Source organism: Polyodon spathula, chromosome 7 (assembly GCF_017654505.1).
Source record: "Polyodon spathula isolate WHYD16114869_AA chromosome 7, ASM1765450v1, whole genome shotgun sequence".
In the NCBI taxonomy this organism is placed as follows: domain Eukaryota; kingdom Metazoa; phylum Chordata; class Actinopteri; order Acipenseriformes; family Polyodontidae; genus Polyodon; species Polyodon spathula.
In genome coordinates, this window is record NC_054540.1 from 17,625,361 (window position 1) to 17,640,004 (window position 14,644).

The 14,644-nt window shown below is 36.6% G+C and overlaps 1 protein-coding gene across 1 annotated transcript in view; it reads left to right on the forward strand.

Annotated features, from left to right (window-relative positions):
- The window catches only part of LOC121318275 (calcium/calmodulin-dependent protein kinase type 1D-like), a 92,141-nt gene that overhangs the window by 31,586 nt on the left and 45,911 nt on the right, over window positions 1–14,644 (forward strand). The window contains exon 2 of the mRNA XM_041254777.1: window positions 4,490–4,621. Coding sequence (XP_041110711.1) covers window positions 4,490–4,621 — 132 coding nt within the window. The remainder of the gene's footprint in view (window positions 1–4,489; window positions 4,622–14,644) is intronic.

Below are 14,644 nucleotides of genomic sequence, written 5' to 3' on the forward strand. Positions count from 1 at the left end.
ATCAGCAAATGGTTATTTTGAATGTCTGGTATATGATTAGTAAGAAACAATATCAGAGTTGTAGAGGACCTGGTCCCCCACAATGACCCTTGTTATGTGTATATGTAACAAACCTGGCACATACAGAGCACTCATTCGAAGCTCCATCAGACACTGACATCATGTTGAAGTGATTTATTTTATCCTTCCTCATGATTACTTTCAGTATTGCCAAACAATATGAGTCCATGATTACTAAGGCTGTATTTTTTTCACAGTTATCACAGATTTAATGATTTCTGTGAAATTTACCCATTGCCATATAATATTCCCATTTCTAAAAGAATAGTGTCAATATACATATTTTAACACTTAAAAATAAATACAGCAAATGCTTGCCTTCAACTGTGGCAAGTTCAGTTGTGGGTTTCATACAAGAAAAATTAACAAAATCAACTCTTTCATTTTGCAAAGCTGCCCCCCTCCCACCAGTGTCATAGCATTTAATCTTGGAAACAATTTGAGGTTGTGACTTCCTATCTGCAATGTTATATGAATATTGTACGCAAAATGTATTACTGTCTTAATATTTGATACACAGCTGATTTTTATACCAGTGTGTTTGTCAATATCAATGATACAGACCAGATACTTTGACATGTAGGTTCTCTATAGTTGGTACACAAAAGTCCAGCCTCCCCTCCCCCTGCATATCAGGAGCATCGTCGCTTGAGTTCTATCAGCCAACATTCTAGTTCAGTGATCCTCAGGGAAAAAGCAACACTTTCAGTTATAACAGATAGCTCTCTTTGTGTAGCCTAATAGTCACCTACAGCAATCTGACAGCTAGTTTAATTTCACAAGAACTGGAACTGCTTCAGGGTACATTTTTAAAAAGTTGAAATGAACAGATTTACTGAAGAAATTGTAAAATAATATACAGAACATAACCAGCAGTCGGTCTGGTACCCTTTTTTCTCTCTTGATTTCTGAACAGTGAACAATAAACTGGCCTGAGTATTATTTTAGATAGCACAGCAGTACACTGAACCAGAGAGATAAGATTCAGTTGCATGATTGTAATGATGACATTATACGCTATTCCAACAAAGATTATTTTGATTGAAAGCAGGCACATTGTGTCTTGGTTTGTGGAACCCTGTGTGCTTAGTAAGTACATATGTCAAATTTCTCAGGCCTTGATGGAAAACGTTTAGGTGGTGATACAAAAGTGTCTCAATTAGTAAGGGCCACATGCACTTTATATTATCAGAATTAAGTGTATATTTTGTTCACCTACCATTTCTTATAATTTCTGATTTCCATTAAAAAACTGCAAAATGGTTGCATCTTACTTCTTTGATTTGGCTATTTCTTATAGCCTCTGGTTTCATTTCCATAAGGTTTTATATATTACAGATTAATTCTTCGGTTGGGCTTGCATAGATTATAATCATGCACCAAACTGATAGTAACTTAACTTCCCTTAAACTGTAACACATTACATTATTGCAATAAAATTACATTATTACATTACATTAAAAGAAATGTTTTTCTTTTCTTTTTGTATATATAGTAGTTAATAATGGTAAACTGAACATGGGTAATCTTTTGTAAATGGTTTATATAAGTGCTTTCCCTGTATGATTAATCTGCAACTAAAGAATGATTACAACTGCAGTCTTTAGGGAAAACTTTGCAAATGAGATGCAAATATTTATGTGTAAACCGGCTAACTTCACTATAATTAACCCCCCTGGGGCCAGGAGAAATGTTCGCTGTATCAGGGTGTTCAATATAATAGGGTTTGGCATTTTTCTGTATCAGAATAATGGCAAAATGGCAAAGTTGAATTGAACATCAATATATAGTACTTGTATGAAGATTCCTTCACATTGATCAACATTTAAACGATATTGTGACAGGGTACTCATGTCACGTGTGGGTAACCACAGTGCAAGAAGAGGAGTTGGAGTTGAAACACAGACGCGCAGGATTTATTAAACACAAAACAGAAAGTAAACAAACTGGTCATGTAACGCTACCAACGATGGTAACTATAAAAGGATTACGCGATTATTGATAATGGATGGATGGAACCATAACAACTCCAAAAAGCACACAAAACAAACCCGTTTCCACATATAAATTGCACCAATATTAATTCCCCCCCGTGCAGAGCAATCACCCTGCTACAGGTATGTTTAAAAGAAAACAGTAAAGAAATGAAAAAGGAAAGAATGTACTTTAACATGCTGAATACAGTAATTACATGTCCTTTCTTTTGAAAAAACTATCCAGCATAGATTGTGTGAAGATGACTGACAGGCAACGATTGCATTCGTCATGCATGAGTCATACTACAATAGGTAATCTTTGAATAACACACTTGACACTGAAGAAAGTTCAGTGTCAGTCAGTACTGAGATCATTGTATCCGAGTCGATCCTGTACATGATCATTCTAGTAGGGCTAGTTTGCACTGAAAAAAATGGTTCTTGCTGTTAGCATTGTTAAAAGTGGGTGTTCATTATAAGAAGGGTTTGTTATAGTGAAGTTAGTCTGTATTACAATTCGGTATTGGAAATAAAGAATTCAGAAACTGAATGATTGTAAGCTTGTAATGGAAATGTAAAGTATAGGTAAAAAGGCTTCCTATCCTTTAAGGAGCAGTCTGGTATGGGTAGGGAATATCACAGTTATGTTAACTAATGTATTCTTGTCATTGTTTAGAGTCACATTGCAGCATTTATTGTTTCCGTCACTACGCTCTGGTGACGTTTTAAAACTCAAAGTACCTCTGTGGTCTCAAGCTCTTGGAATGTCTAAGCTGTAAGTACATGTTCTCTAAGATTCTGGTTATACAGTACTTAAGCAAATGTAGTATTTACTACAGCCACTAGGGGCAGACTGTTGAAGAGAGACCAGTGGTTGTACCCAGATGTTAACAAGATTCTGAGAGCTCTGTTGAGGATTGTTTTAAACTTCTAAAAATAAGTTTTAAAATTTCTAAAAGTTACTAGGTTATGATGCAGTAACTAAATCAACAAAAGTTCCAAAGTAAATCAAAATATTACAGAACATAAACCTGATATCTCATACCATTCATTGCCAAGTTGCCTTTTAAGAATGTAAGCAAAATACTGACAGAAACACATGCAGTAAGTTTAGCAGAATGTTGTTTGCATTCAGTACTTTTTTTTTTCTTATGACTGTGTGTTTAATGTGTCTCTGCTTTTATCATATGACTTCTATTGTAAGTGCAGGCAATGCAGTTGTCATTAATGGCTACAACAAAAGGTAGTTCACAGGTCAAATGTTCTGCAATTATTGTCCTTTAAACTTACCACTGAACAGCCACTGAAGGCTAGGGTTAGGTTTAGAGTTAGAAGAAAGGATTTTATGAGCAATAATCGAAGTATAGCAAAGCTTTCTAAGTATGCTTTACAATTTATTTGTTAATATGTAATATTGTGAACAGTTTTCTAATACCATTGTAAGCTATACCTGGGAATAACAACTCCTGCCTGTCAGTTTGAAGTGGTTCTTCAGCAGTGCTAGAAATTAACATTTGAAGAGACTGATCCACACACATGAGCTGTTATAAAGATGGGTTAATGCTAATCCATTTCCCCTGCTTTCCAGCTGTGACACATAGGCCAGGAACACCCAGGAATAACACTTGTCAGGCTGGCAGATGAAAAAAAAAAGATTAAAAAAATAAAACAAAACCAACAAATCAAAGCTTAATGGCTTGGAATGTAGAGTGTTAGGAAATATAGCAGTGCCAGCCCAGTCACCTATTTACTAGAGCAGTGGTTGTCAAACTTTTTGTTTCCTCTTGTCTGTGATACTTGACCCCTCCCCCAGCACACACACAAAAAAAAAAGACCCTGAACCTTCCAACACCCCCACAGAATATAGTCTGCACCCTCCAGTTTGAGAACCACTGTACTCAAACATCCAGGGCCATATACCTTTCAGAGTCAATGAGCCCCAACAGTGCAGTCAATATTAGAAACTAGATGTGACTCATCTGATTCATATGGGCTGTTCTTTATATTAATTAATGTCAACAAGATACAGAACCCCTGAGAAGTATAATCTCGTTCACATGGCAGCTGCAGATTGCCACTTACAAGATACAAAAATTAGACCGAATTAAGTTTTAGTGATCATGAAGGCACTTAGTGTGAGCCTCCTCAAACTGATTGGTTATGCTTCAGCCCAGTCTCATAGAACTCTTCTCTTGGGGGTGGTGGTGAGAGTAATAATAATTATGATTTTGGCTCAAAATAGTAATAAGAATTATGATTTTGGCTCAAAATAGTAATAAGAATTATGATTTTGGCTCAAAATAAACATCTTCAGTTAAAACCTTCCTGAGCTGCTGCAACATGACAGAAATGTTGACTCGCATTATAATATTATTTTTAACAAATGCACTGTGCTGCTCTGCAATAGTGACAAAACAGAAAGTAATAGGTACTGCATTTTTGGTTTCTTTCAGTGGAGCATTTTCAGAAGTTGTGCTGGCTGAGGAGAAGTCCACTGGGAAAATGTTTGCCGTCAAGTGTATCCCAAAGAAAGCACTGAAGGGCAAGGAAAGCAGCATAGAGAACGAGATTGCTGTTCTCAGAAAGTAAGTACATGCTACCTGTTTCACCCAAGCACAGTAATACAATGCAAGAAATAATGGACACCCAGCTGTGCCAGTAAACATGCAGGCCCTGAGCGAGAGTAGAAAGAAACAATCCTACTGAGTCCTAATAAGCTCTGATGTTTATAGGAAAATCAAAAATCACCTCATATTATCTAATGGTTTATCTTTTGACACTCATTTACAGCATGTAGTGGTTTTTTCTGCTTTTGTTATTTATCTGATCAACATTTATTTTCCCCAGTTTTTTTTTAAGGTTTTTTTTTTTATTATTTTAAGTTATTTTTAAGTTTTAAATGTATGTTAGAACACAGATTTTTTAAATCTGCATATTGGTTCATTAAGTATTGTTGAACTGACTGTTTTACTTTGCAGCACCAAATTGCAAATTTTTTCCTAAGTGATTAATTCCTATTGGGCTTTTTAATTAAAACAGAAGAACTACGTCTACCATTTCAGAGATACAAAATATCATCATGTTTTCTTCTTAGTCTCTGTGGACACTAGGGGGTCTATTCATAAAGGGTTAATGGCTGTCAAAATGAGAAAACAGGAGTAAGTGATCGGATTCCGCCCATAGCCGCCTATTTAACGTCAGTTGCTATTCATAAGAGATAATTCAGATGCGTCGTTAAGCCCCAATGATTTTCGTCTATGAAGGCATGTTTCTAACTAATTGAAAGAGATGTTAACGATTACCGCATTAGTATAATGTTTTATTCGGTCCTGAGCATCAACCTGCTATTCAGAAGCTTAAACGACAGCAAAATGCTGTCGACAACTTGGAGTTATTGAACACTTTCTACAGTCAAGTCTAAACTAACGACAGCCTCGGCAGAAATTTTTTTAAAGACCTTTTTTTTTTATTACTACACTTGCTCTGTTCTACAGTTTGACATACTCATGATTATCACTGCCTGTTTTGAAAAAAAATCTGTAGCTTTATATGAAGGAACATGTTTAATATAAATATACACTCACAAAAGAACGTATTCTCTCCATAGTCATTTTGAAACAGCGCTGTAAAGGGGAGAGCAAGTGAGAGACTGAGAGTAGACAGTTATTTTATTATTATTTCCTTGCCATGATCTGCGGCTAACAGTTTGCATGAATAATGCTACTATTATTATTATTATTATTATTATTATTATTATTATTATTATTATTATTATTATTATTATTATTATTATTATTATTATTATTATTATTATTATTATTATTCTTCAAACACCTTCTTATAGTGCTTTTTGTTTATTTATTTATTTATTGGTCCTGCAGTTAAGAATGGAAATCTTATGTGTGTGCATGGAAATGTGTTTCGTTCTTGAACGACTGTATACCCATTCATAAAGTGCTCTGTGACAGTCACCTGTTTGCTCAGATCATTTTATGAATAGCAATATAGACGACTTTTGTTAGTTTTAAACGATATTTGGTTTATTACAGCAGTCAGCAAGTATTATTTTGATAGGGCCCGTAAAGGGACTCATAAAAAGCTAGATATCAAAGCTGAAAATATATTGGTAGTGTATCATTTAAACCCACTGGGGTAATGTCATGCCTTAACTTATCTTAACCCCCCTTTAAATGTTTGATAATGTAAAACTTACATTGTTAGCAGGCTTTCAGAAACCATACAAAAGTGATTCTAGAATCATGCACCAAATTGATAGTAACTTATCTTTCCGTAAAGTGTACTACATTACATTTTATTTGCAATATGTCCATTTTTAGATCAGACCCCACTGCCCAGTGTGCTGTTTTAATTCTGCAGAGTGCTATCTTAGCAAGAGCTATCTGAAGTTGTGGTTTTACCTGACTGGGAACAAATGTGCACACTCCCACCACCCATCACAGAAAAGGGCAGCCAGACAGTGCTTTTTTGATCAATAAACTAAACGCATTGCCAGAAATATTCGCTGTATGTCCTCTGCTTAGACTAGAGTGCAAAGATACCCACCAATGTCTGGTTCTATATTTACAGCAGTCATCTCAGATTCCATAACCCTAACCATATGCTTTAGGATAAGCCCTGAATGTGAGAGCAATTCCTTGAGTAAGCCAAATATGATGAGGGCTTGATTCATTAAAGACCCGTGTAGGGGATTAAAAATAACTCCTCGAGAATTCTATTTTGTTCCAATTACTTTATATTTGATATAGTGTAGTTAGCAGTTATAAAATGCCCCGACAACCTGCAATTTCATTTTATGGTTAAGCCAGTGCGGGGGATGTGAATAAATTTATCTTCAAACAATTTGAGCCGATTTACGCTCTGTCATTGCTTTTGTGCATCTACATTTCTTTCTAAAACGGCATTATGGGATTTTTGCATTTACTCCAAGAACATGTCCTCACTACTAATGGATTCTGTACTGAATTTGTTTGAGACACAAAGAGCTATGTTTCAAACTTTTTTTTTTTACTTGTAGAAACTGCTTATTTGTCTGCTGAAAATCCCCCCTCAGCTCTGTATAATGAGTAATCTGATAAGTGGACTTGACAAAAAGGTTCCACACACATGCGTAAAAAGCATACATCCTACTTATCTGTTGCTTAGCAGCAAAAAACAACAACAGTATAATTGTCCTGTTTTCTACATTTGTTTTTATGTATAACAGGACCTTTAGTAGCATCTTTCCTTTGTTGTAATAGATAACATCGTATCATGTATTCACAGGATAGAATCAGTGGTGGAGGAAGAGGAAGATGGGCCCCGGTGCAGGACCTTATTTTGGCCTCCCTCCCCAAACGTTAATTTAACCCTTATTTATAAACATCAAAAAAATCAAGTGTTCAATATTGAACTATATTTAATTGTCAGAATGTTAGCATTTATGAAACAGTACTGGTATGTAATAAGAACGTTTTATACTCACCTGCTTTATTTTATTTTACATACATCTTTACATCCAGCACTGCACTATTTTTAATCATAAACTAACAGGTTTAATCACCTATCCTACCAGGATTCCGCAATTCTGCAATCACTAAAATGATTTAATTTAAAGTATTTGTTCACAACAAAAATATTGCCCCCCTGCTTTGGTATTTCTTGTGTCCTCCTTTGTTTTTATTATGGCTTTCTGGCGTTTATGATGATTTTTTAACCAGTATGTGCATCTTGTTTGTGAAACTGGGCCCATTCGTTTGTGCACATTTCCTTCAGCTCAGACAGATTTGATGCACAATGCTTGGCTACAGCTTTTTTCAGAGCAGTCCAAAGTATTTCTATTGGATTGAAATCTTGTGATTTGCAATGGTCATCGCCAGATCTTTTATCTTTGTTTTCTTCAAGAATTCCAGAGTTGACTTAGCCATATGTTTTGGGTTGTTGTCATGTTGGAAGATAAACAGTCTGCCAATTGGCTTACGAGCAGGGTTTCATTGTACTTTGTAGAATGTTTTGATACATGGCTTCATTATTTTGATTTTCAATCACATGAATGTTTCCAGTCCCTGAACTGCTAAAACACCCTCATATCATGATGGAACCACCTCCATGTTTAACTGTAGGTACAAGGCTTTCTTCATTGAGGGCTTTCCAAACATACTGTCATTCATTTTTCGGGAAAAGTTCTATTTTAATCTTATTGGACCAGCGAATTTTGTTGAAGAATGCTTCAGATTCCTGTTCATATTTCTTGACGAATTGCAGCAATGCAGCTCTGGGCAGCATACAGGCAAGCCCGCAGGTGCCTGGCCAGACCACAGGGGTTGCTGGTGCGGGGTGAGCCGAGGACATCCTGGCCGACCTAGCCCTGCCTCTCCCCAGTTGGCACTGGGCCAGTTGGAACAGTCGGCAGTGACATAGCCTGGATTTGAACTTGCGATTTCCAGGATACAGGGCACATCCTGCACTCTGCGCGGAGCGACTGTACTGGATACGCCACTCAGGAGCCCCCTGGATGTCCACTTCTTTCGAGCATTTCGGTTAATTTTGTTCTCTGGTGGTTTTTAGTTATTGCTCTAATTGTGGATTTTGGTATTCCATATTTATTTAATATTGTTCTGCAGCCATTTCCTTTGCTGTAATTTGCTGTGAGTGCTTTTCTCAAACGTGAATCCAACTCATTGTCTTGACCATCATCTATGTTGTCAAAACAAGCCCTAGTACACAGGCTGGAACTAGTCTGTTGTCAACTTCAAATGGGATCTTTCTGGCCATGCCGACACTCTAAATCCTGTAATGTCAGGATCCCAATCCTGTCTGGTGCTTAAGTAAGCGACCCACAAGCTCATAAAACAGGGTCTAAATTACCAACCATCACCATCACAACCATCACAACTGAATAAAATGCCAGCACACTTTCTTGATAGCTGGCTTATTCTTCTACATGGCTTGGAAACCTAGTTCCCTGCTGAGAACTAGCAACAGCCCTGCTGCCCATGCTGTAGATATGACTAGAATCACAGGGTGTACACTATTCCAACCGGCAGTGTTTATATTTACCTTTTTATTTAAGCTTTCATACAACTGCATTTTAAAGACACCTAAACTAACAAAGGGTTTGACAGTCCTGGTTTTAAAATGTAAAATATGCAAATGACAAAAAAACAAGAGTAAAGTTAAGATAACCACGGTATTCTCAGATTAGAGCCAATTTTCCATTTACTGCTCCATTTGTCTGCAGAGCTGTCATTTACAGTACAGATATAAAAATTGGCAATATTTGTCATTAAGGATTGCTTAACAGAAGCCAAAATTATTATTATCGCCCCTGTAATACAGTCAGCAGAAGTCAGCCTTATCTGATGCAGAAACACTGATCCCATATTTTAAGTTATTCCAAAACCAATTTTATATATTTTCAAATATATAAAAAAGGGTTGTATTAATATAATATTTAAATAGCAGTTGCTGAGACTAAATATTTTATTTATTAGGCCTATTTTTCCAACATATTAAATAAAGTTGCTATATTGGAAGCCGTTGCTACATTGAAAATATGGTGGGTAGAACAGTGGGGGAAAAAAACAGATCCATGGAACTGTAATGTTATTAAAGTTAAGGTCACAGGGCTGAAACAAATCTCTACCAGTCACAGATAGTTTCAGGGGAAGGTCTTATTATACCATACCTTCCCAAAGAGGTTTTAATGAGAAAGAACTTCTCAGCAGCCTGCATGTCAATCAATGACCAAAGCAGACAAAATTTAATTGAAGCTCCTTGTTCTTCAAGATCTCAACATCTATCAAAGAGAAATGTACAATTGGTGATTCACGGCATGCAAAGAGCTAACGATAATTATTGAGGATCAATGGATGGATCAATGGCAACCGTCTGTGCAGCTGTTCCAGGCAGCTACCAATCAATAGAGAAAGATCAGTAGTGAGGCGCCATCTTTAAAAACGTAATAAAAATGACTTGTGTTGATATGTACTTGATTTATATAATAATTGGTTCAAGCATTTTCTACTTTTAGAGTGAGAAAGGTTGACTCAGAGCCAAACAAGAAATCTGAACTGTTTGATCAACTCTAATTTAGATGAGATTAGATGAGTATCTGTTACACTCCTGTAATACTAATGGTTGTTAATACGGACTAGTTCTTCTCTTTGCTGCATTGTCAATGGAAGATGGCACCATTTGGCTGCAGTTGTCGCCAGTAGATGTCCTGTATAATAAAGCAGTTGTTCTGTTCTATTTGTCTCCACCAAGAATATTATGCTTTATGTTATTATGTCGTGTGTTGGGTGTCGCTTATTGTATAAGAGATGTCGTCCCATGCAGGTTGAATGAGTGAACCACGAAGCGTAGCTGAACTGCTATTAAAAATAAAAGTGGTGGTGTTGTTTTATTAACTTTAGAATTGTGTTGTATATTCTATACACAGGATGTACTTGAATGTTGACATATTGGTAACTGTGATTGGTTGATTTCTTTTGCATGATTTACTGTATAATGAAAAGTTGGACTTAGACCATAGACAAAGGTTCAATTAAATTGTATGTAGTGCATCATAAAAAATATGTGCTTGTTTACACCTAACGTTTTAGTTTACAACTATCCTTATTTGTCATTGTGATGCACTTATTTAACCGTCACCATAGAAACAAAGTAATTGCCTTGTCACACATTAAGGGCAAGTCATTACTATTCATTCAGCACATTCTAAATGCAGTATTGTGGCAAAGTGGCTGCTGATTGTGAACAGGTGCAGAGGTGATGCAGTGCAAGAACAAACACAGGCAGGAGACTGTAATCCGTTTGGAAAAGGGGGTCTTTTATTTATACTCCCGGTGTGGTGACCAAACAATAAATCTCAATGTGTAATGCACAAAGAGTAAAACAAGGGATTGCAGCCCAAATAATAAATACATGCTATCCGCCCCACAGTTATACTGAACGTGGTCACCAGTTCAGGTGCGAGCAGCAGTGCTTGTGGTGGGTGATAACAATTTCTTAGTGACTGTAGTGAAGTGCAGTTCCGGCTTTGTGCTGGCCCATGGCGACAGCTCCAGAAACGTGTTAGCCGTCTGGTGATTCACAAACAAAGACAATTACTAACAAGAACAAACAAACAAAACACTCACAAATATTTCTCTATTAAACCTTTGCAGTCCTGTCGGACCAGGTCCAACATTACAGTTTTTCCCTTTTCAGTCCAATGTTGGACCCTGTCCAACATCATCAAAAAGAAGTCAAGCACAGGTCTCTAGTCGGTTTTTCTCCAGAAAAATTAGAGAAAACATTTCAATGGCCGAATGAGACCGATAGGAGCCGAATGAAGCCGAAAAAGGGCGTATCTGGTAGACCCATGGACCACAGAGATAACACGGACATAAACAAAGGAGATAGCTGCATCTGCAGCCAGCATTCAGAGAATATCACTGGCATTTGCAGAGGTTTTTGAGATGTTATAGTAATAACTTAATGACCTGGATCACATTATTGAGGAGTTTGGTGATAAAACAAGTGATCAAGAGAGGATTTATCAGTATGCACGTCTATAAAGAGGTATGTGAAAAATACAGCAAACAAGGGGTGGCTGGAGATACAGTACTGAGTGTACTTTTGTGATTCAGTGACTTTTAAACCTGTTTTACTCTGGAAAAAAAAAAATTTAAATAACACATGTAAAATAAACAACGCGTGTGAAAATAAATTGGACCTGACGTGCCTGACAAGCTCTGAATAAATGGACCGCTAAGGGTTAACAGGGTTGACCTTGGTGCAAGACTGTGAAGACGATTATATTCTTATACTGTACCTCTCTTAAAATGGGTATTTTTTATTTCCTCCCACCTCCTGTTTGTGGTGGTCTGTAACACAGCAGCATAAACAGTCACATTGAACTGGGCCAAAATCAATTACCTTTTTATTACAAGCAACATTAGTAGAAATTATCATCAATATTGTGCTAATTTAATTCCAGTAAATATTGCTCCATATTGACTCTGATAATCACATAACCAAATATTCGTAAATGTAGCCTTTCAGCAATAAAACTAATCGAATTGGGCTCTGTTTCAGCTGCTGCTCTGTCCATAAAAACAAAAGTTCATAAAAAAATGAAAAAAAAAAAAAAAACATGCAATGGTCATTTTTTTTAAGCAAGCAGTAAACACTAAAATCAAGTGAACAGGTCTTGAAATAAACCTGCTGTGAACTCTGATTAGTTAAAAAAATTAATTGAATGCAAATGTTTATGTGCCAGTAACAGTTTTTCTGTGTTGCTGGGTAAAGGAAAGTTGGAATGATTATGGAATTTAAATATCAAAAAACAAAGATTTAAAAATCTTTTTGTTCAGCTTTTTATGGCTCTTTAAGAACTGTCGTTCAAGGTTGGATATCTGCAGTATTTGCAGTTGCTAGGTTCTACAGATCCCACTATTCTGCTTGTTTCACAGACCCTCTCACTCTCCACAGTACCTACACAGCATTCTGGATCCTGAGATAACTGCTGCTATTCTAATTATGTGGAATTCAGGAATTACACAAATTAATTGAAATGACAATTATATATAATGACTCAATCTGAATGTTTTCAGCCATCGTTTTTTATATCCAGGGCTAGTAGATAATGTATTTTCTTAAAACTTTGATGTTCAAGATTTTGATTTTAGCTTTTGTTTGTGAATATTGTGTATTTCTGTACAGACTAATTGTAACAGGGCGGTAGGAAAGCCCTGCTGTTTAACCCTATTTTTTTTATTTTTAGATTGGGGTCTCCCCCTCCGCCCCTGTGTTATTTTGTATTTGTTTATTGTATTGTGTTTTATTTTGTTTATTATTTATTGTATGAAGGCGTAGCTGTGTTTTAGTTTTGTTATTGTTTTGCAGCGTGGATGGGAAGTCCCATCCACATTATAAAACCCGTGCAGAAGGTGGCCATCTCCCGAATTAATTAAGTGATTAAATTGTTCTTAATCGGGAGATGGTCACCTGCATAAATACTTGCAGCTCTCTGCACTCCGGGTGGATGTTTGGAAGTGGAGAACGGGAGAGTGAGCGTGAGAGTCATTTAAAAACAGCAGATATAGGAACAGTGAAGGCGATCGCCCAGCCTGACCTATATTTGTATTTTGTGTTTGTGATTTGTTTTTGTTTAAACCTTTTATTTTTGTGCTATGTGAGCAGTGTTTATTTTTGTGTAAATATTGAATTTTGTGTTATTTAATAAACGGCGCATGCCGCGTTGCCTGTAAACTGCAGTTACCTGACCTGTGTGTGTTTCCTTCTGGTCTGAGTCGCCGCAACACCATTTCCTGCCACACTAATATTAAAAACAAAGCACATAAGCACATACTCTACACACACACACACACACACGTACCACATACAGCTTTAACAGTTCTTAAAGACCCAGTAGTGATGCATTATGTATGCTTTCCCCTTTAGTTTCCTCAATAAAATTGAAGCCAGTAGATTCAAAAATTATAATTATTGGTGAAAGTTACTAATGTTCTCTACAGAGAGTGGAGGCCTGACATTTTAACTTGGTCAAAAACAGAACAAAATTAATTAGTTGCAGAATACAGTATATTTATAAGGTGGCATCATCGTAACAGTGTAGAGAATGTTAGGGATACATTTTTTACAGCTGACAGCTTTTCCCTGTCTGAAAGGACCTTGATCACAGAGATAAACTGAAATAATGAAATGTTATGCTAATCCTATCAAAGCCAATGCAAAACTCATGCATTTTACAGTGCAGCCCTTTAAAGTAACAAATAGGTTATACGACAGCCTGGGCAAGGCTCCCATTGTGCCCATAATTCCATTCCACTACTTCCTGCATTCTCTGCATAAGGTGGAACTCGAATTGCATAGTCTGTTTGACTCCTGACTACATCATTATAATCAGGGTACTGTATTTGATTTTGAACTTAAATAGAATATCAATACAAGCAAAACATTTCCAGAAGTGACTTGTTAACAGATTGTATTTCAGCTTACTTTAGTTCAGCTTCAGTTACAGTTTAAAATACAAACACTGTTTTCTGAAGTTACAGTAAAAGCTAGATCACTAATAGATGAGGAGCTAATTGTCACCAATCATAAACCAGCCTTAAACCATTCAGCCATGCTTAAATGGGCTATTCTTTAGTATTAGGTACATAGCACCTCTGCTAGAGTATGTAGGGAGAGATTTACTGCACTGTTGTTACCTCTTGTCAGAAGGTTCTGGGCTGTAGACTACATTGCAGTGTTGAAGAAGCCATGTGTTGGTTTTCATTTGAACCCAGTGCAACCTTCTCCCTATAGACAAGTCTGCAACCAAGCCTATACATACACTGCCAATATGTTAGTATTGCTCTTGTACTGCCTAGAGAAAAACATGGGCTGAATTACATTGGCTGTCAGCAGCAGGGATATGCTACTACTGTCATTCACTGTTTGTGGTTCTACTCTTTACTCACACATGTGCACATATCCAAATAGATATCTTCAGAACATGCACAAAGCCTTAAATTGAATGTGCATAATGATAACTAAGATCCAAATAAGTTTGCTTTTTGTGATCTTAACGATTGTACAGTTTTGGGTGAAACAGACAG